Source organism: Lepidochelys kempii, chromosome 16 (genome assembly GCF_965140265.1).
Source record: "Lepidochelys kempii isolate rLepKem1 chromosome 16, rLepKem1.hap2, whole genome shotgun sequence".
Taxonomy (NCBI): Eukaryota; Metazoa; Chordata; order Testudines; family Cheloniidae; genus Lepidochelys; species Lepidochelys kempii.
In genome coordinates this window covers 6,544,471-6,566,494 of record NC_133271.1, presented here as the reverse complement: position 1 = coordinate 6,566,494, position 22,024 = coordinate 6,544,471, and the positions used below count along the sequence as shown (strand labels likewise).

Sequence of the window (22,024 nt, the reverse complement as noted above, 5' to 3'; positions counted from 1 at the left end):
AGATAAGGCTCCAGGCTGCTCCTCCCACAGCTGCTCCCAAGATCTCCAGAGGCATCTGCTCTTGCTGAATGCTCAGCTGCCTGCAAAGCTCTTCACTAAGTGGGACTGAAACCTGCCCTGTCCCCGTTCAGGAAGCAAGGACAGGGTAAAAGTCACTGAGTGTTGGCCTTGTCCCCTGGCCAGGCCGGTGCGGGGGAAGGTGGGGAGGGGGAGAGCATGGAGTGTTCACCAGGACCCCCCCCTTCCCCCCCGCCCCCCCCCCAATCCAGGCACCTCCACGCAACAGCACTGGCAGGGCAGGAATGGCCGTGAAAAACCCCTCTGGGATGGGGGAGGAGAATGGGAGAGTCGGCACTGACCCTCTGTGGGCAGAGTGGGAGACACATGCAGCTCTCCCTATGCTGGGGGCAAGGCCAGCCTGGCAGCAGGTGCCAGGAGTTCCCTGTTGGGTGGCATGGTGAGAGGCCCAGTACCCTGCAGTGCCTGAGGGCTGGCTACACAGGCCTCCCCGGAAGAGAGGGAACTTGGCCTTGGCACTGAGGAGGGTTAATGATGGGCAGGGCCACGCCCGGCTAGTCGCAGCCCTTTGGGCTGTGTGGGGGCTGCTTCTTGGGGATCCTTGTTGTTTGAGAGGTGCGCTGCCCTGGGAATGGCCCTGCTCGGGGACACTGGTCTGGCACCCGGGCTGCCTGTGGGTAGCAGCCTGCCCAGCAGTGCCTGGCCTGCCGAGGGGCTGCGTGCACTAACCTAGCTCAGAGCCCCGGCTGATTTGTGGGTGGGAGGAGCACTGGGGTTGCCCTCCAGCACCACCCCCACACCTGTGTTCTTCTAGGTATGGAGTCAACAAGCTGGAGGGGATGCTCCGCCCCCTAGTGGACGAGGGGCTGAAGTGCGTGTTGATCTTTGGCGTCCCCACTAAAGTCCCCAAGGTTGGTGGGGGTGAAGGGTCACAGGGGTGTTTAATGCAGGGGCAGAGGTAGAACTGAGGGATTGGGGGTGAAGGGTTATGGGGTGTTTAATGCAGGGGCACAGGTAGAACTGAGGGATTGGGGGTGAAGGGTCACAGGGGTGTTTAATGCAGGGGCACAGGTAGAACTGAGGGTTTGGGGGCAGATCAGCTGGGAGGTTCATAGTCATTGGCTTTGTCCTTCAGTTGCATTTTCACTTGTTCTCTGAGATCTTGGGCTCTGGCTTGTCAGATCTTGTAAGCTAAGCAGGGTAGAGAGAGGACAGCACTTGGATGGGAGACCTCCCCGGTCCATCCCAAGTGATATGGGTGGCTGTGGAGTATGCTGTCCTCGTCCGTGCTGACCCCAGTGCCACCCGGTGCGGCGCTGCAGGGAGAGGTGCAGATGACTCAGTAGGGGGCGCTCACCCGTAGTGTTGACACCTGGGTGGTGCTAGGGGGCAGTACTGTGCTGTGGGAACAGGGTGGATGGCTCAATAGGGAGCACGCTCTCCACCAGTCACTGGGGGAGCTGCTGGCGTTGGGATGAGATGTAAATCCACATCTGATCCCTTGCTGTTCCAAAAACTCCCTGGGCCCTTTCCAGGCTTCAGTTCCAACAGGATGTGGGACCCTCCTTCCTACACCCTCAGCTGTGTGCAGAGCAGCTGCACCTTCATGCCCATGCGGGGTCTGCGTTTCTGTGTGGGGCAAGGGGACCCGGCAGAGAGGTGAGGCCTTTGGCCCTGTGGATTTACAGGGGAGCATCTCTTCCCCCTGCAGGATGAAAGGGGCTCGGCTGCCGACGTTGAGAACACCCCAGCCATCCAGGCCATAAAGAAGATCTGTTCCTCTTTCCCAGAGCTGCTGATTGCCTGTGACGTCTGCCTGTGCCCCTATACCTCTCACGGGCACTGCGGTGAGCACCAGGGCAGCCACCCACCCACCCTCCTCTGCATGGATCGATGGCCACGAGATGAGCCAGGCTGCCGGCTGGGAGGGGAGGAAGGGCCTCGCTGGTGTGTGCTCAGCTAGTGGGCTCTTTGCTGGGGATGCGCCCTGCCCCCTGTCCGCACATGACTTCGTGGTGCAATGTGCTGGCTATGCCAGGGCACTGAGCGTGGAGGCCAGGGGACCCTGGGGGGGTAGGCAGAATTAGATCAAAGGCTGCAGTGACTGAACGATGCACGGCCGGCCACTCCATTCTCCTCACACGTGGTCCCACAGCCAGGTGTGAGAGTTAGTTCTCTGGGCTCTGCCTGCCAGGGCCCTCCCTCCCCAGCATGACCACTGCGCCCCCCCCACTTTGTCCTAACTCTGCTCCCTCAGCAGTTGGGATGGACACACCACCTCTAGCCGGCAGGGCCTTGGTCTTCTTGGTCCTCACCTCAGGCTGTGCCAAACCCCGCACCAGATTTCAGCTGTCTCCAGGAACCTGCTCCCCCCGCCCAGTCACACCCTGCAATCCTGCAGAGCTGGGTGTGGCATGGGGCTCTCTCCCCTCTCCAGTGGCTCCTGTGCAGAGGGCTCCTGGCAGTTCTGGCTGATGCTCTGTGCTCCCCGTCTAACCCTGGGCTTGTCTTGCAGGGATCCTGCGGAAGGATGGCACCATCCAGAACGAGGCCAGCTGCCAGCGGCTGGCAGAGGTGTCACTAGCCTATGCTAAGGCAGGTGAGAGGGGTTCCCAGCAGCAGTGGGTTCTTGCTGGCTGCCTGGCTTCACCCTGCTTGTTGGCCCTACCAGGAACATACCTGAGCAGTGCTGAGGGGGGTAGCAGCGCTGGTCTCTCCTTGAGGGCTGTGAGCCCATCCTATCTCCCCTCGACTCCACCTGCAGCTCCTGGCACTGGGGTGTCTGAACCAGTTGCTCTCCTCCAGCAGGTCCTGGCTGCTGGGACATCAATTTTGAGCCCCCCCGCCCATGGCCAGGAATGGCTTCTGGAGCAGGGACTGCTCCTTGCAGTTCTTCAGTGCCCGTGCTCTCTCCCTGCAGGATGCCACATCGTGGCCCCCTCGGACATGATGGACGGACGCATCGCAGCCATGAAAGAGGCTCTGATCTCCAATAACATGGGCAACAAGGTGGGCAGGGGCAGCACGCACGCCGGGGTCGGTCCGGGCTCAGTATGGAGCGATGTCACAGCTGGACCTGTGTGCATAGCGCAGGGGAGATGGTACGGACAGGGCCTGTGGAGAAGGGCGCTCCCTGCTTTCCACAGTGGTAGGCCGGGGTGTCCGGTGGTAGCTTCCATGGGGCCACAGGGAGGGGCTTCCAGTGGATGGGAAGGGCATGCCTGTGGATGAGGAGGAGGGGTGATGCCAGGGCTCCTGCCTGGGGGGTTGGAAAACAGTACAAGAGAATTGCAGCAGAGACTTTCTCCCCCAGCTCCACGCTGGGCTGGGAGGCAACTGTGGTGTCCCTGCCATGTCTCTCCTGCCCCCTGCAGGTCTCTGTGATGAGCTACAGCGCCAAGTTTGCTTCCTGTTTCTATGGCCCTTTCAGGTGAGTGTCTCCAAGGGCAGGGGTGAGTGTGAGCCGCGTGTTGGCCGGGCTCCGTGTCTAACCCCAAAGGGTTTGTGCTTGGCCTGCAGATCCAAGCAATTTGAACGTAGGACTCCTGTTAGCCGACGGCCAAGGATGTTTGGTGAGGTGCCAGCTATGCCCGTTTATACCATCCGTGACTTTAACCGCTAGGACGCACTGTCCCTTCGCGGCGGGCAGCCCGGGCTAGGCTGACGGATGCCCCAAGGTCCTAACCACCCGTGACTTTAACTGCTAGAGCTCAGAGCTCCTTCGCAGCGGGCAGTCAATACTGACTGACAGGTGCCCCAATGGCAGCACTAAGAGCCTCTCAAAAACACCCGTGACTTTAACTGCTAGAGCTCAGAGCTCCTTCGCAGCGGGCAGCCAGGATTGACTGACAGGTGCCCCAAGAGTTTGCCCCGTGGAGGCGGCACAACTCAACGCTAGGCTCTTAGTACTCTCACCTAATGGCCAGGCTTTAGAGCCAAAACGGCTGAGGTTCTTTAATTGTGTTGGCTGCTTTACAGTAAACCAGAGAAAACAAGTCAGGCTTATGCATAAATGGTTACCAAAATTTATTAAGCTAGATTCTAATCATGTGGTTACAAAATTGCTAGTGCCTACTTATTTAAATGTAGAGATGTTACACACACAAACAAGTTACAAAACTGAAGCCACAATCCCAAAGAAAGAAAACAAAATATAGAGCTCTATTTCAAAATATGTGTACACTAAAGATAGGAGATCAGGTGTGGGTGCTTCTTACCCTCCTTGCATCTCTCGATTCCAGCGGTGCCAAGCCAGGATCGGTCACTCAATTCCGCGGAAAGACGAATAAGGGACAAGGCGTAGGGACCCTCTTAGCTGCAGAAGCCTTGGGAGGCTGTCACTTATCTGACCAGCAGATAGATAGTGAAAAGCACTCAAAAATCATGGTGCTGTAGGTCCCCTACTTATACCTCTGTACTCCTTTATTCTCTTTCTCCTTTCTTATGCCAAATTGAGGCTGGTCTGTCGGGGTGACGCCAGCTTTCGCAAGAGTAGTTTACACTTGCAAAGGAGAGAAACAATAAGTTTCGACTACTGGACATTTCTTTTATCAGGGTAAATATTTTCCCACCTAGGATGTTGGTGTGTGTGCATCACGCTATTTAGTAGGGGCTAAGAGCCATGTCTGTCACAGGGCCTCTGCCTGCTGTGAGCTTAATCGTCGTATCTGTTCCCAAAGGCACATTGTAGCAGCACACCTGTGCTTTCACAGCTTCAAAGGCTGTGCTGGAATATATGTTAAGTGCCCTGTTCCTGCTTCCTCCTGTGTTTCCAGCAATGCTGGTCTGAGGGCGGGGGGGGGGCTGGCTGTCTGGCTACATTCCACCCCCTGATGCACCACACTACATCCCAGATTGCAAGGTGGCGGTGATGCCAGCACCTCTTGCCCTCCTTGGGGAAATCTAGAAATACCCAACAACCAAATTAGAGGATGAGGGTTCGCGGAATTGGGTAGGATCCCTTTTTAGCTCTAGGTATCTGATTTGCGTGGAGGAAAGAGCAGTTTGAATCAAACGCTTCATAATACATAAAGTTACACAAAAATCAATTACAATAATTAAAATGGTTAAAACAGTATTCACAACCGAATGTAAAAACGGGGAGAGGGAGAATCCCAAGTGTTGAGCTAACCATTGCATTCATGAGGTTTGTCCATTCTCAGCCACTGCATGTAGTTGTACAAATTCAATTCCCAGTCCATTGGTTGAATCTAGCAAGGTGCACATCCAGCAATTTGTAGCACCAGCAACTGAGGCGATGGTTTGGATTGCTCCCCGAAGAGGATGTTCTGGTATTGCCAAGGTGACTGGAGCCAACAGAAGGATCATGAGGGCTTGCAGGAACATATCTCTGGTGGGTCGTGTTCTAGCTAAAAACTTATTTTAAAACCAAAAGCAAAAATTACACCTGCTATTATAAGTAATGGCAAATATATCAACAGTCCATAGTAGTCTCTAGTGATCAAACAGGTCTGCTGCATGATCCATTTTGCTGACAGGTTAGCTGGCAGGTTGCTCGGAACCATGGGACCATTCCTGCAATAAATCACATGGTCAGCCGGTCTTGGATGCGATCCAAGCCTCTGTAATGGTTATTAGCCTTTTATCAGCATTTAAGGCACTCCATACACCTTTCTCTTTATAGGCGTGCAAAACGCAGGTAAAGGTTCCCAGGGCTGGGTGTTTAATCACAACAGTATCTCCGGGAGCATACTTGGAACTGTGCAGTGGTGTTCTGGCAGGGGAGATAGCTTTCCCTGTAGGGAAGAATCCCCTGCTGATTGGACTTCCTGTAGGAGTCTGTCTGTTGTTTAATCTCTGCACCACTTCGTCCAGTCTGTCTCCCCATGTGCCATCAGTAGGCTTCAAGTGATTCTTTAGCAACCCATTCCAGCGCTCGACCATGCCATTAGATTGAGGTCGATATGGAAGGTGGAAGGTCCATTGGACTCCATGGTTAAGGGTCCATTCCCTTACAAGTTTATTCTTAAAATGCGAACCATTATCTGATTGGATTTCTTGAGGCATTGGGACAATTGCTGTTAAGCGGTTTAGTCCCATAACTGTGGACAACCCTGTTGCCAATCGGGTTGGATATGCAAAACCAATCCCTGAAACAATTTCTACCCCAGTCAAGATGTATTTCCACCTCTGCCTTGTAGTGGGCAGTGGTCCGACATAGTCGACCTGCCAGGTTGCCCATAGTGTTTTTCCATCTCTTAGCCTGGCAAACCTTTGTCCTTCTGCTATATGTTTTCTAGTCTCAGCACAAATAGCACAGGCTTGTACCAGGTCTCTAGCCTGTCTGTGGGTGATAGGCCACCCCCTGATATGTGCTTGCCGCACTAACTCATCACTTCCTGTGTGTCCTAAATTATCATGTAACCATGAATATAAGCGTTCCCATTCTACTTGTGTGGTAAAGAGCTGGGCAGCTGCATCGGCTAAATTGTTTAACTGTGCAGCTGGGGTATTATTCCTCTGATGAGCTGAGACATGTCCTATAGACAGGGGTTCTTGCAGGCCATGCTGATATAACCACTGCCAGTATTCCAGTCCCCAGACTGGTTTACCTCCTATTTCCCAGTGGTTATTTTTCCAGTTAGTGATCCACTGAGTGGCACCTGCCCATACCGCATAGGAGTCCGTATATACTGCGGTGGCTCCTGCTTCACAGGCCAGTTTAATTGCAGCCAATTCTGCAAGTTGTGCTGACCCATCAATTTCAGCAGTTAGGGGTGCTGCAGAGGTGTCTGCAGGCACTGCTGCAGCTTTTCCCTTCCATTTTCCTTTTACCAGCCTGGCACTGCCATCAGTGAACCATACTCCCTCAGGCTTAGAAGGATCAAATGGGGCAGCATCCTTAATGGGAGACTGCTGTGGAGGCAGGCGGTATTCATCAGGCATTCCTACTTTCCATAGGGATTCCTGAATCATAGTGGGGTTTTGTGCAGTGTCTGCACTCCTTACCCTGTGGTGTATGTAAAGTGCCCATCTTTGGATAGTCCTCTTTTGTGCTACACCAGGTGGTAACTCTTTCCCTTCCAATATAGGTTTAATGATTGGAAGAGGAGTGTGAATTGTGATGTCCTTATCCTGAGTTAATTCCTCAGTTTCTCTCAAGGCTGTGTAAGCTGCCAGAAGCATCTTCTCATAAGGCGTGTAGTTAGCCTGTGACCCTTGCCATGACGTGGAACCAAACTGAATTGGTCGTCTGGGAGCAGTGTCACTGTCTTGCCAGAGAGCATAAGACATTCCAGTGGCTCCCACAGTTAGGTACAAATGGAATGGGGCTTCAGGATGTATGGGACCCAGAGCCTGATAGGTGTGTATCTCCCCTATCAGTTGCCTGAGGGCTTCCTCATGGGCAGGAGCCCATTCCCAGGGAGCACTTTTCTTTAACAAATTGTACAATGGTCTGGCGATAATGGCAAAGCCAGGTACATGTTTTCTCCAAAACCCCAGGGTTCCCAAAATCTGTCTCAATTGATCTTTACTTTCAGGGGAGGGTGCCTGATTTAGCTCTTGCACAGTGTCATTAGGCACAGACCTCCTACCTCCCATCCATACAGTACCTAAGAATTTTATCTCTTGGGAGGGACCTTGGCATTTCTCAGCTGGTAACTCTAAATTAAGGGCTTCTAGTGCTCCTTTGATTTGATTCATAGCCTCCTGTACCTCTTCTGGGGTTTTCCCACCTATTAAGATGTCATCAATGTATTGCACAGTTTGTACATTGGGTGACAGTATAAGGTCATCTAGGACCTTTGCCAGTGCCCCATGGCAAATAGTGGGTGAGTGTTTAAACCCTTGTGGCATTCGGGTAAAAGTGTATTGTACACCTTTCCAAGTAAAAGCAAATCTTTCCTGGTCAGCTGGTTGCAAAGGGACCATGAAGAACATGTCCTTTACATCTAATACTGCTAGCCAGGGTTTATCCCAGGTTTGTATGGTGTTTACAATATCTGTTATGCTAGGGACTGCTGCAGTTAATGGTCCAGTGTTACTGTTTAGCTTCCTATAGTCTATAGTGAGTCTCCATTTGCCATTTGGTTTCTTGATGGGCCACACAGGAGAATTAAAGCGAGAGTGGGTACGAATTAAAATTCCTCGCTGTTCCAAATCTTTGATCAGGTCAGTAACAGGGCTTATGGCCTCAGCTGGGGCATTATACTGCTTTATGTTTGTTACTGTTGAGGGCGGGAGAGCAGGCACGCTGCTAAGTAAGTTTACAGAATAGTGGGGAGGGCTTTCCTCTTCCAGGTGGGTGGCATGAGGAACAGAACTGACTCCAAAAGCCCATCTTTCCCCATTAATCCTTCCCTTCTTTCCTCTTAAAACGTCCATGCCCAGTATGTTGGCATTGCCCAAAATCACCTCATATTTTCGGGGCTGATGGTGGGGTTGCAAGGGGATATCCAGTTTTATCTTAACTAATGGGTAAGTTATGGTACTGCCATTTACCCCTGTAACAAGTACCTGCTTTCCGCCAGTAGGTGGCGAGCCCTGAAAACTTTCTTGCTTAATCATGGACCTTTGAGCCCCTGTGTCCATTAAGAAAGGAATAATGTGTTTGTCATTTACAGTTACATGTATCCGGGGGTCTTTTGCTGTTGTTCTCTCCTCTTTGGATTTAAGCTGGTTTATTAGGAGAGGAGATTGACCCCCGCAAGCTAGTTTCCCTGCTCTGGTAACTCTTGCAGTTGCCGCAGCAATGGAGTATACCGGGTGTCTGCAGGTGGGGGAAGAGGAGAGAGCTGCAGAGGTGCACTGGGAGTCGCATTAGTTGTCTCCCAGTCAGCTCTTTTAAAGGTGGTGAATAGTTTTAGCCGCTCTGTGGGCAGTCCATTTATCACATCTCTGGGATAACCTAAAGCCAGACATTGTCTCCACAACTTGGCTCTAAGCTCCTTTTCCTCCTGGGTTGGCTCTCGCTTGTTTTTATGTCCTTTAGATGGTGCCCCCTTGTTTCCCTGAAGGGAACGCATCTTAGCTTTGCCTGTCAGTGCTCTGATGTCTCCGAATTCTCTAAAGTATGACACCAGAAGGTTTAGCAGTGCCCGAAAGGTACTGTTATGTGCTGCAGCTTCTGATCTAAGGGACAGTGCCATAGCCCTGTGGTTACTCGGAACTCCCTTAAGCAGGGGTCTGAGATCATCTACATCTACCTGACCCTCCCATGGGCTTTCATAGGCTAACTCTTGAGGGTTTTGGCCAAGCATGCTAATGACAGCCACAGTTAATAGAGCTGTTTTTACCTCATCTATGTTGGTCCAGTGCATTACTGTGGGTTCATCTCGGTCTGCTGGGTAAATTCCTCTTGTCCATTGACAAGCCAGAGACCAAAGTGTTTTAGGGGTGTTCCCCTCTGAGTGTTCCAGGAATATTCCTGCACCTAAGTTAAATCGCTCAGTTTCTTGGGCTGTCAGGCGTATATATCCACCCCCAGTGTCCCAGAGGCGGACCAGCCACTCTATTATACCTTCCTCAGGCTTTTTAGCAAAATCTCCCTGGATTGTTTTTAACTCCTTGGGAGTATATTGGCGGGTGGTAATTTTGGTAAAGTGTGTTGGAGCTTTACTCCCTTTTCCCTTTTTACCTCCCTTCTTTGTTTTTGAAGAGGTGGATGGATAATTGTCATCCCCTTCTTCATCCAGCTCTGCCCCACTCAAATTTTCCTCATGTTCTTCTGATTTGTGATGTGTGATAGCTGGTCTTAATTTTACAGAGGGATCTTCCTCCTCAGAGGAGGGGGACTCATCTGCTGAATCCCAAATGTCTCCATCCCATTCCTCAGGGTCTAGCCAGAGAGCAGTCTCAACTTTAGCCCGGTTGATACTGCGTGTTTTAGTCTCCAGCTTTTCCCTTCGTTCTATCCCTTCTTTCTCAATTAAGGGAAGTAATCTTTTCTGAAGATGTTCCATATCCCTATTCAGTGTTCTTACTCTGGTATCTAAATTCTGGCATTCCTTGCGCAGTGTGTCCCTTTCCTGTTGCAGCCTATTAAATTCTATTGCCAGACTATGATAATCCTTACAGGCAGCTTGCCAAATGTTAGTAAGCAGCCATATACAAGCACCTTTTCCTTTCCCTTTCTTCATCTTGCAGGCAGTTCTCCAGTTACAGAAATGCTGCCAGATCTCTGCTGGTTTTCCCCAATATTTCTCCAGCAGTTCTTTGCTCCACAGAGGATTTCCCCATCCCTCTTGGGTCAAACTTTTCTCTAGCTCAGGGAATTCTGTGGTGTTTATCATGACTGGTTTCATTGTGTTACTGTAGTGCAGCCTATATCACAATCCTCTTCGTGACGCCAATTTCTGTTAGCCGACGGCCAAGGATGTTTGGTGAGGTGCCAGCTATGCCCGTTTATACCATCCGTGACTTTAACCGCTAGGACGCACTGTCCCTTCGCGGCGGGCAGCCCGGGCTAGGCTGACGGATGCCCCAAGGTCCTAACCACCCGTGACTTTAACTGCTAGAGCTCAGAGCTCCTTCGCAGCGGGCAGTCAATACTGACTGACAGGTGCCCCAATGGCAGCACTAAGAGCCTCTCCACACCCGTGACTTTAACTGCTAGAGCTCAGAGCTCCTTCGCAGCGGGCAGCCAGGATTGACTGACAGGTGCCCCAAGAGTTTGCCCCGTGGAGGCGGCACAACTCAACGCTAGGCTCTTAGTACTCTCACCTAATGGCCAGGCTTTAGAGCCAAAACGGCTGAGGTTCTTTAATTGTGTTGGCTGCTTTACAGTAAACCAGAGAAAACAAGTCAGGCTTATGCATAAATGGTTACCAAAATTTATTAAGCTAGATTCTAATCATGTGGTTACAAAATTGCTAGTGCCTACTTATTTAAATGTAGAGATGTTACACACACAAACAAGTTACAAAACTGAAGCCACAATCCCAAAGAAAGAAAACAAAATATAGAGCTCTATTTCAAAATATGTGTACACTAAAGATAGGAGATCAGGTGTGGGTGCTTCTTACCCTCCTTGCATCTCTCGATTCCAGCGGTGCCAAGCCAGGATCGGTCACTCAATTCCGCGGAAAGACGAATAAGGGACAAGGCGTAGGGACCCTCTTAGCTGCAGAAGCCTTGGGAGGCTGTCACTTATCTGACCAGCAGATAGATAGTGAAAAGCACTCAAAAATCATGGTGCTGTAGGTCCCCTACTTATACCTCTGTACTCCTTTATTCTCTTTCTCCTTTCTTATGCCAAATTGAGGCTGGTCTGTCGGGGTGACGCCAGCTTTCGCAAGAGTAGTTTACACTTGCAAAGGAGAGAAACAATAAGTTTCGACTACTGGACATTTCTTTTATCAGGGTAAATATTTTCCCACCTAGGATGTTGGTGTGTGTGCATCATGCTATTTAGTTGGGGCTAAGAGCCATGTCTGTCACAGGGCCTCTGCCTGCTGTGAGCTTAATCGTCGTATCTGTTCCCAGAGGCACATTGTAGCAGCACACCTGTGCTTTCACAGCTTCAAAGGCTGTGCTGGAATATATGTTAAATGCCCTGTTCCTGCTTCCTCCTGTGTTTCCAGCAATGCTGGTCTGAGGGCGGGGGGGGGCTGGCTGTCTGGCTACAGACTCCGGAGCTCTGGGTCTGGGACTCACGCTAACTTGCGCTGAGCTTTGTGTCTCAGTTTCCCCATGTGTAAAGCGGGGAATGTATCTCCTTCTCCAGGAAAGGGATGGGGAGGGCAGACTAGTATTTGCTCCCACACAGGGATTTTCATCTGTCCCTCAGAGTATAGCTCTGCAGAGATTCACTCTTCCTCCTGCCAAGCCTGGAGATGACTTCTCCTGCCACCTGGCTTGAGCTCTGTTTCTTGTCAGTGCTCTCAGCCCTGCGAGCTGCTTCTGAAGTAGGGACACCTGGGGCAGGAGGGGGAGTGTGGAGTCAACTGGAACTGCTGCAGAACTGCACAGAGCCCATCTCACCCCAGAGAGGGAGTGTTGGGGATGGTCCCAACTTGCTGGGCTAGCAGGTCCATTGAGGGCTGAGCTCTGGCTCAGAAAAGTGGGGAGAGGTGGGTGTGACGGGTTCGGTCACAGAGACCCCCTTGGGACTGTCACCTGATGTGCTGAGACTACCTCTGAGCCCATTTTTCCTGTCAGCTTGGGACTCCAGAACCCTGCCTTGTTGAGCCAGACACGCAAACCTGCTGCAACACAGACCCAGGTCTGGTCCATGCCCTCAAAGCTGCAGACTTTAACCAAAAACTGCTTAGCAGGTCATCTATCTCCAGACACCCAGTTCCCAATAGGATCCAAACCCCAAATAAATCCATTTTACTCTGTATAAAGCTTATTCAGAGTAAACTCATAAATTGTCCGCTCTCTGTAACACTGATAGAGAGAAATGCACAGCTGTTTGCTCCCCCGGGTATTAATCACTTACTCTGGGTTAATTAATAAACAAAAGTGATTTTATTAAGTATAAAAAGTAGGATTTAAGTGGTTCCAAATAATAACAGAGAGAACAAAGTAAGTTACTAAGCAAAATAAAACAACACACAAGTCTAAGCCTAATACATTAAGAAACTGAATACAGGTAAATCTCACCTTTAGAGATGTTCCAATAAGCTTCTTTCACAGACTGGAATCCTTCCTAGTCTGGGCCCAGTCCTTTCCGCTGGTACAATCCTTGTTAGTTCCCCTTGTAACTAGGGGAATTCTAATGACTGCAGACCCCTTTGTTCTCCTCCATCCCCTTCTATAGTTTGGCGCAAGGAAGGAATCCTTTGTATCTCTCTCTGGGTTCCCACCCCTCCTTCTAAATGCAAAAGCACCAGGTTTAAGATGAATTCCAGTATCATGTGACTTGGTCACATGTCCTGCGAGATTTGCATAATTACAGTAGGACCTCAGAGTTGTGCTGCATATTCCTAGCTTCAGATCCAAGAATGATACATTCATACAAATAGGATGAGCACACTCAGTAGATCACAAATTTTGTAATGATACCTTACAAGGGACCTTTTGCATAAAGCATGTTCCAGTTACATCATAGCCACACTCATTATCATATTTCCATAAAACATGTGGAGTGCAACGTCACAGTGGGGTCTGAACTAACTCATTCCAGACCCTAGAGCAGAAGTCCCCAAACTGTGGGGCATGCCCCCCCTAGGGGGGCATGGAGGAACATTCAGTGGGGGGGGTGTGCCATCCAGCTCCACTTCTGGCCCCAGCCCCCGTTGCCAGCCTCAGCCCCAGGCCAAGGCTCCCTTACCCCATCTGTGACCCTGCTTCCAGCCCTGGGGAGTAAGAGGTAAAAAGTTTGGGAACCACTGCCCTAGGGGAGCTGGGGGTGATGGACTGTGTTATTGCAGCCTGTGCGCTTGCTGGGGCGGGGCTGTGTCACAGATCTATGGGATCAGTGCTATGCTCCAGCTTTGGAACAGTCTCTAGGAGGAACCCCTGCAGTGTGCCAGACCTGCTGGGGTCTCACTCTTCCTCCAAAGTAAGCCACATGGCCTCCCCACCTCCTTAGACTGGACCTCTGAGCCATCAGCTCCCCTGCTGCACGGCGGGAGCTCTGTCCAGCAAGTCCACCTGAGACAGACTCGTGGCAGAGACTCGTATGCTCTGCAGGGATTAACGCACCTCCGCGAGCGTTTGCAGTAACACTCAGCACGTCTACACTGAAAACGCTGCATTGGCACAGCTGCGCTGCTGTAGTGTTTTAATGAAGAGAGATTTCCCATTGGCTTAGTTAATCCACCTCCCCTAGAGGCAATAGCTTTGTCTCCAGGAGAAGTTCTCCTGACAACATAGCGCTGGCTACACGGGGAGTTACGTTGGTGGTATTATGTCGCTCAGAGGATGGATTTTTCAGTTATACCGATATAGATCTGTAGTGTAGACCAGACCTCAAACAGCACTGTCAAATCAGTTGGGTTTATTAGTCAGCTGGAACACAGCATAGGAAGTCCTTAGGTTGGCAGAGAGAATTGAAGGTTAAAGCACAGACCATTCTGGTCAGCCCAGAGCCCAGCCAAGCTGTAGTCAACCCCACTGCTGAAGCTCTGTGTGTGTCCATCCAACTTCCTTGGTCAGTTCCCAGGTGAGAGCCCAGACTCCTTCCAGCAGCCAACTCTTATCCTCCACCTCACACCTCCCAGTCCTTTGTTCTCCAGCTGAGAGGGGGGAAATCTACCTCCCTACTAGGTGTCAGTCATGTTGATTGGATTTGCCATTGTCCTCGGGCCAGTCATTTTTAATGACCCAGCCTGGCTTAGGGCACGGCTACACTGAGGCCATGTCTACACTTACAAATTGTGCTGCTGTAAGATCACGCCAGTAGCCGCGTTATGCTGATGGGCGAGAGCTCTCCTGTCGACATCATAAAACCAGGTCGATGAGTGGCGGTCCTACTATGTTGTCAGGAGAGGCTTTCCCACCTACAGCGCTGTGCACACCAGTGCTTATGCCAGCAAAACTTACGTCGCTCAGGGGGATGCTTTTTTCACACCCCTGAACAACAGAAGTTTTGCCTACATAAGCGCTAGTGTAGACATGGCCTGAGAGTTTACAGCAGTGCAGCTGCGCCACTGTACGCTCTTTAATGTAGCTGCTCTCAATCTACGGGAGAAAACTTTCCTCTCGGCTTAACTACTCCAGCCCTGCAAGCAGCCGGAGCCTGTCGGCAAGAGAAGCTCTCGACCAACATAGCTCTGTCCACACCGGCGCGTCTGTCGGTGTAACTTATGTTGCTCTGTGGGGTGGTTTATTCACATCCCTGAGTGACATAAGTTTTGCCGACATAAGCTGTAATATAGGCAGAGCCTCAGACAGCCAGGCAATATTCACGCCTACGTCTCTTAACCTGCCCTGAGAGCAAACTGCTCCCCACCCTCCTCAACTGGGCAGCCTTGCAAAATATGAAGGAAACTGATGCACACACAGGCTTCATAAAAATATTACAAAAATTCCCACTTTGTCACAGGCCGCCAGGCCTCACTGGAGGGCAGAGTTCTCTCTGGTGGGATTTCAGGGTGGCTAAGCAAGCTGCTGCCTCCTGGATTGGGAGAGGGATGGGATGCTACTAAGGTACCTCTTTCCCCCGGCTTTGCCCCAGCAAGGGGGTCGCTACGGGCAGGTCGCCTGGTGCCTAGGCTCTCCTGGGAGGGGGGTGCTGGTTCCTGGGAGTTCTCTGAAGCCAGACTGCTGTTTTACTGCCTGGCGTCTCCTTTGTGTTCCCAGAGACGCTGCGCTGTCCAAACCTGCATTCGGAGACCGACGATGTTACCAGCTTCCCCCAGGCGCCCGGGGCCTGGCCCTGCGAGCTGTGGTGAGTGAGCCTGCCCACAGGGGGCAGCACCCATGGGCCCACAGCCCAGCTGCCCTAGGCAGTAGGTGTTGGTGTCACAGTAATGTCCAGCAGCAGAGTGACTCCCAGCATGGCTAGGTGCCAAGAGCTGCCCTCTCCTGCAGGCTGAGTGTGGAGGTGGGTCTCCGCTCCCCTCCAAGACCTGACTTCTTCCCGTGACAGGAATGGGCGTCACGGTGTGGCAGATCCTCGGGCGCCCTGGGACAACCTGGGCAGCAGCAGGGCAAGCCTGTCCCACCGATTAGACCCCACCTCACCTGGAGGGTGGGCCCAGTCAGGGCCCAGGGAAGCAGTCCCATGGTGCTGTGAGGTGGGAGCAGCCAGGAGTGGCTCTGGCCTGGAACAGTTGAGGATCTCCTGCAGCGACCTGCGGGACTGCTAACTCCTGGGGTTGTCCAGCTTAGCAATGCCAAGCAGCTGGGCCTCTCCTGGCTTCACTTGGCATGTGGACCTGAGGATTCAGCTCAGCAGAGGATGCTGTTGGTAGCTGTCACGTTGGCCTTATGCATGTTACTGCTGCTCTTTTTGTCACAACCACAATCTCCATGCACATCCGCCATTTTCAGGCAAACCCATCCTCTAGCAAAGAGCTGAGTAGGCTTCCCCGTCTCCTGCTCCAGCCCCTGCTTGCCCAGAGATCCTAGGGCCTGCAGAGGCCATGAGCCCAGCTCAGCCCCTCTGACCCAGCTTGCAATGGCTCACGTTTGTCAGTCACACAGAGCAGTGAGTGGGCTGAGCCAACACCAGCTCTGTGGGGAGGGGGTGTTGTGTTTGGGTCTAACATGAAGGAGCCTCAGCCTCTGGCGGCTGGCCTGGGCAAGCGCACCGTTCCCCTCATGGTCTTCCTCCTTGAAACGCAGACCCGCTGTCATCCCTTTCATATCACACAGCCTAGGGGATCATCTCCCTTCCTGTGTGGGAGTGGGGCTGACTGCAGGATGGCTCCTGCTGGCCTGCCCTTAGCTGTGCTCTGTTTGTTGCTGGTGCCATGCGGAGCACAAAGGGTGCTAGGAAGACCAGACTGTCCCCTGGAAGGGGCTCTCCCCTCCCACTGGGGCCAGGACCTGGGCTGCAGCCATCAGGCTGACTCGCTGGTCCCCCCACCCCCCAGTCCCTGTGCTGTTCTCACAGGCCCCCGCCCTGACCTGTTCTCTCCTTGCAGGACCGGGATGTGCGGGAGGGAGCAGACATGCTGATGGTGAAGCCGGGGATGCCCTACCTCGACCTTGTGAGAGATGTCAAGGCCAAAGTGAGCCCTGTTTGGCAGGGACTGTCTCTGGAGATGGGGCACAGAGTGGGTGGCTGTAGAGTGGGCATTGGGCTCGACCAAGAGACTAAAGCCAGAGGGGACAATCCCCTGGGCCTAGCAGAGGGCAGAAAAGGCCCTGAGCCGGGAGTGCAGCAGTGTACAAGCTGCAGCACAGTCCTAGACCCTGGAGCACCTTCCAATCGATTTACCCGAGGGGGAGGCTCCTCGGCACCGTGCTCCCCATGGGCATGTTGCTGTAGCTCCCACCAATAGAGTGAGTTGGGGGAGAGGGAGCATCTTGCTCTGGCTGGGATAATGGTAGGCTGCTTAGACCCCGGTGTTTTGTTAACGTGCCCATCTGGGATGGGAAGCCTTGCTGCTTGGAAGCTCTGCCCTGAATCCTCCCAGTTACTGGAGCTGTGTGTTTCTAACCCTAGCCATTCAAACACTGACAACCGGCCCGTGAAGTGGTGGCACCTGCCATCCCCCCGAAGATCCTGATCTCGTGGGTGGGGTTGCTAAGGGCACACTGCAGACACTGCTCCCTCTAACTCCCAAGGCCTTGAGAGTCGGTGGCTACAGAACAACCTGTCTTGAGCCCCTGCTTTGCTGCCAGTACTGCAGGACTCGGCAGGGCTGGGACATGCAGCTTGGGGGTCAGGGTTGTCTCACTGACCTTCCTGCTGCTGTTTTCAGCATCCAGCCCACCCACTGGCTGTTTACCACGTGTCGGGGGAGTTTGCCATGCTGTGGCACGGAGCACAGGCAGGGGCCTTTAGCCTAAAGGCTGCTGTCATGGAAGTGATGACCGGGTTCAGGCGAGCAGGTGAGTGAGGCTGGGCAGGGTCAGCGTTATGACTAGCAAGGCCCCAAGCTGCTGGAGGAACTGGGGCCCTGGATTCTCTTCCCCTCTGGGCCACTGCGGTGGTGGGGCAGCCTGAACCCTGGGAGTCCCCCAAGACTATGGGACCAGTCACAGTCATGACTATGCTGGAGGCTGACCCTGGAATGCAGAGCCAGGCCCAGTGGAACTCCGAACTCCTCAATCCTTTAACAAAAGCTGATTTCTAAAGCACCGTAGCACTGCCCCACACGGCCTGTGCTTTTCCAGCCAGCTTGGTAGCAATCCAAGTAGAGTTCTCTCTGGCTTCTTAGGAGACACGAAGTGCGGTTATATAGGGGGCCTGAGAGCCCGGACTCCTGGGTTCTACTCCAGCTCGGCCACCTCCTGGGTGACCTGGCGAGTTGTTGCACCTCTTGGCTCCTCATCTAGCAAAGGGGTTTCTGCCTTCCCCAGGCTGCAGGGAGCCCACTGGATGAAAGGGGCTGTACAGGAATCTATTCACTGGGGCTTATTTCTGAATGTATCTTCCTGGGAGAAAACAGCCCAAGCTCAGCAGCCTTTTGCCTGATTCCTGATTTAGAGCCCAGGCTCCAGCTCCTTTAGCTGAGACACAACGAACCCAGCTCCAGTCCCGCTGTGACTCTGTGGAATCCCCCGTCCTCCCAGCTGCATTCCTGTGATCTGATCATGAAACCAGGCTCCCCTCTTGGAGGTGGCTCCTATGGGAATTCCCCACTGGCTGGTGCTTGTTGTTAAGAAATATGTCAGAGCAGGTTTCCAAAACCCTCAGAGGAGACGGGCGAGTTCTTGACTGGAATGTTGGTCCATGGGTTGAGGTATACATTCAGAACTGTAAGCTCCCCACGGTGATGTGAGGCCATGGGAGTTGTACCTCAGAATCATTGTTCTAGGCTGTCTGCAGGCTCAGGCATATCTCCCTGCTTTGTTCATCCCCAGGCATGGTTAGAAGGTTCTCTCAGCAGCAGTGGGGTGTAGGAACCCAGGGAGCTGAGATTCTGGAGAAGCTGAATGTCATGTGGGCCACACCCACAGTACTGTGGTCTGACCCAACCCTGCAGGCTGTATGTTGGAGTCCCTGGGGGCTGGCTGGTGGGAGGGAGAGATGCAGCTCCTTGGCATGGAGTGGGACTGTCTCCCTTTGTGGAGCATGGGAATGCTGGCCTGATACTGTGTCTAGCAACTCCTCACGCGTTCCTTGCTGCTGCATTCCAGGAGCTGATATCATCATTACCTACTATGTGCCCCAGCTCCTGAAGTGGCTGAAGGAGGAACAGGCGTGAAGTGCCTGAGTGAAGACAACACGCAGAAGGAAACCTGCGAGGACCGGAAAGGACTGAAATGCAAAATGAGGATTTTTATGGGGCCTTACAGATACAAGGCTGAATCCAGCCCCAGCGTAAGCTGGTCCAGCATCACTGGCAGCAGGGGTGCTGCACCTGCCTACACTAAAGCTGACTTTAGCCCAAAGAAGGCAAAGGAAAGCAATTTTTTAAAAGTGTTATTTTAGAACTGGGCTTAATGCTGAGACCCTCCCCTGGCAGCAAAATGCCTTAGGACCAGAACTGATCTCCCCAGGGACCCACCTTGGAGAGGCACCTTCTTAACGTGATTGTTTATTTTAATGTGTCGCTGTGTGACACCAGATGGGCAATTTTTGAGATTCTTCGTAACGGAAGTGCCCATTCCTGACCGCTCCTCTACCCCAGTGTCCTTCTCAGTGGAGCCTGGATGTTGGTAACACAGAGAAGGCTGATGTGGGGCAGTTCACCTGCACGTTGGTCACAGGAGTGCTAGTTCATTGGGGGTGTCCCAAGTGTTCACTGCAGGTGTTCTCCCTGCAGTACACTAGTGAAATAATTCCTTTTCTGCAGCCCACAGCAGAGCTTTGCTCTCACCTGGTTGGGCTTTGTGCGCCCAAACACTGTCTGGTTCACAACCATGGAAGCAGCAATGAATGGCCGGAGGCAGTGCTGGTCAGCCAGACACTCCACTGACACTCTAACACGCTCCTCTTGTGAACGCGCTGTTTCAAACTTTTTAATATGGAGAAATACCCCAAGATGCTTCAGAGCCCTTAGGGAGGAGGGGGTTCCCCTCCACACATGCTCGTGCCTTAAACCTGTTGTCATTGCGTGGAATAGGGAATGTTGACCTCGTTCTGAGCTGAGGCCCTGCTGTCTTGAGGGCAACAGGGCATGTGGGGCTAGGAAGTGACCTCAAGGGCCTCAGAAGTATAATGTTGCTAATGGGCCATTGCACGTTCTGTCTAACATTACTAGGGGTTCTCTTAGCCCTGAGCACCCAGAAGACCAGCTCCTAGCACTCACATTGGCTCTGTCAACTCGCAGTTCAGCTCTGGCCTTTGATTCCCTAAATGCTGTCACCTTATCCAGAAGTGTTGTCAAAATAATCTTTCTCTAAAAACCAAGAGCACTAGAAATGTTTCCCTATTTTAAAAATTCCAATGAAAATAATTGTTTTAACCCACCGCTTGTTCCTGTGCCCTGTTTCAAACTCTGCCCTGCAGCAGGCAGAACCAGGCAGTGAAAGTCGCCCTACTGGCTCTGCTGTCCAGTGCACACTTTAAAATTACTTTACCCTAACTGTCCAATGTGGCGTTAGTAACACAGCTGAGTACTTTAATTTGTACCGTGGTTCTTAAGTTGGTCATACTATTATGAAGTCTAGATGTTTTAGATTAATTGCTAGAGCTACTCTGCTTTGTTAGTCTCTAGCAGCAGTGTCTGATATTCAATGCCTGGAGTGAGTTCAGCTGAAAATTAAAAAAACGAAGTCTACAACCAGGGCAACTGATATTGTTGATAAGGAACAAGGTGGAGGGAACTCCACTGCAACTTCTTGAAGTGGCTAGCACTCTCCTCTGGGTAACAGAGGGATTTAGTTTTAATCTGCATTGCCATAATTTTTGGGGTGGGGAAGAGCTGAAAATGTCCTGACTCTTCTGTAGAAGAAGCTGTACTAGTACGCGCAGATCTGTGATCTTCCCTGGAGGTACAGTCACACCAACGGGCATTCCCTGTTCCTCTGACTCATGGAGCAGGTCTGTCAGCCTCTCATCCTGTTATCTTGACAGGTTGTATCCTTTCCAAGAAAAGGACAAGCCCGTCCTCAGCTGAGTTTACAGACTACCAAGAAACAGGGTGTTGCTGACAGATTGGGTGTAGTTTACCTTACAAGCCTCTCTTCCCCTTGATGGTTTGCACAACTGAGCAACTAGAGGAAGACAAGGCCAACTCTCTCTGTAATGATAGGAAGGGGGGAAACTGGGGAAAGCAGAGCAGCGATGCCCTCTGGAGGGGAAGGGAACTTGTTCAAGGATAGAAAGTAGAGTCCTGGGAAAGAAGCTGCCATTCCTGTTTCAGAGTTGAGCGCTCCAGTGTTGCAAGGGTGAATTCACTGGTGTGGGTGAGATGCTCAGTTGCTATGGGGGAGCCCTACAGATTGGTCATTTTAGGGGATTACACTTTCTAAGGGATTATGGTAGTCTGCTACTTTCGCTGCTGCAGGCCAACCTGCCCAGTGCCCCACAGCTTGTCTGGTGTGTGAGGGGGAGAGAGCTCTACCTCATGGCTTGGGGGGTGGGGGGACTGTATGCTGGGGTTTGTGGGATTAATTCATATTTAGACCTGATAGAATCCTGTGAATTTTAGGAGTCTGTTCTGATCATGTTTAGCAGAAGGGGTGGGGGGCGTATACAACGCCATGGAATCACCATGTCTGAGAAAAATAAATGCCACTAAAAAGCTGGAAGAGATGGGTTTGAAATACTGCTACAGCTGTAGTGGCTGGAGGAGAGCTAACCTGGCAATGGGAGACTAATCCATTGGTATGAGAGCCGATAACACAAAGTTACAGGTACTTTTGTGTAACAAAGGGAGGTTAAAGGTTAACGCTGTAGTGCTGGAGGTGACCGATGAGACTGTCTGGACCGGCAGCCCTCTCAACAGCTCACTGCTTGCTGAGTGTTTTGCCTTAATATATCATACACGTTGTAAGGAGCGTGGTCACTTTAGATAAGCTATTACCAGCAGGAGAGTGGGGTGGGGGGAGAGAAAACCTTTTGTAGTTGATAAACACCCATTTTTTCATGGTCTGTGTGTATAAAAAGTTCTTCTGTATTTTCCACAGTATGCAGCCGATGAAGTGAGCTGTAGCTCACGAAAGCTTATGCTCAGATAAATTGGTTAGTCTTTAAGGTGCCACAAGTACTCCTTTTCTTTTTGCCTTAATAGAGAGTTAGACCCATCAGTGGAGTAAGTGTATATCAATCCATGGGGAAGAGGGGGTGTTGGGAGCAGGGGGGAGTGGGGTTGTACCCTACAGCTGGTGGGAGGTCAGAATGGAGGGGGGCTGCACCCCACGCTAGTGGGGATCAGGGTGGGGGGGCTACACCCCACGGCCGATGGGGGTGGGGGACTGCACCTCACAGCTGGTGGGGATCAGGGTGGGAGGGCTGCACTCCATGGCCAATGGGGGTGGGGGGGCTACACCCCACGCTGGTGGGGGGCTGCACCACATGGCCGATGGGGGTGGG

General features: G+C 52.1%; 1 protein-coding gene across 4 annotated transcripts in view; it reads left to right on the top strand.

Annotated features, from left to right (window-relative positions):
• The window catches only part of ALAD (aminolevulinate dehydratase), a 36,931-nt gene extending 15,242 nt beyond the window's left edge, over positions 1-21,689 (top strand). The window contains exons 4-12 of one of the 4 annotated variants that reach the window (XM_073314452.1): positions 833-929; positions 1,730-1,865; positions 2,534-2,617; positions 2,939-3,027; positions 3,393-3,448; positions 15,229-15,316; positions 16,518-16,604; positions 17,301-17,430; positions 18,682-21,689. In XM_073314452.1, the coding sequence (XP_073170553.1) occupies positions 833-929; positions 1,730-1,865; positions 2,534-2,617; positions 2,939-3,027; positions 3,393-3,448; positions 15,229-15,316; positions 16,518-16,604; positions 17,301-17,430; positions 18,682-18,749 (835 nt within the window). In that variant the 3' untranslated portion in view covers positions 18,750-21,689. The remainder of the gene's footprint in view (positions 1-832; positions 930-1,729; positions 1,866-2,533; positions 2,618-2,938; positions 3,028-3,392; positions 3,449-15,228; positions 15,317-16,517; positions 16,605-17,300; positions 17,431-18,681) is intronic. The other 3 variants (XM_073314453.1, XM_073314454.1, XM_073314455.1) reach the window with 3 other exon arrangements.
• The last annotated feature ends 335 nt before the right edge of the window (positions 21,690-22,024 follow it).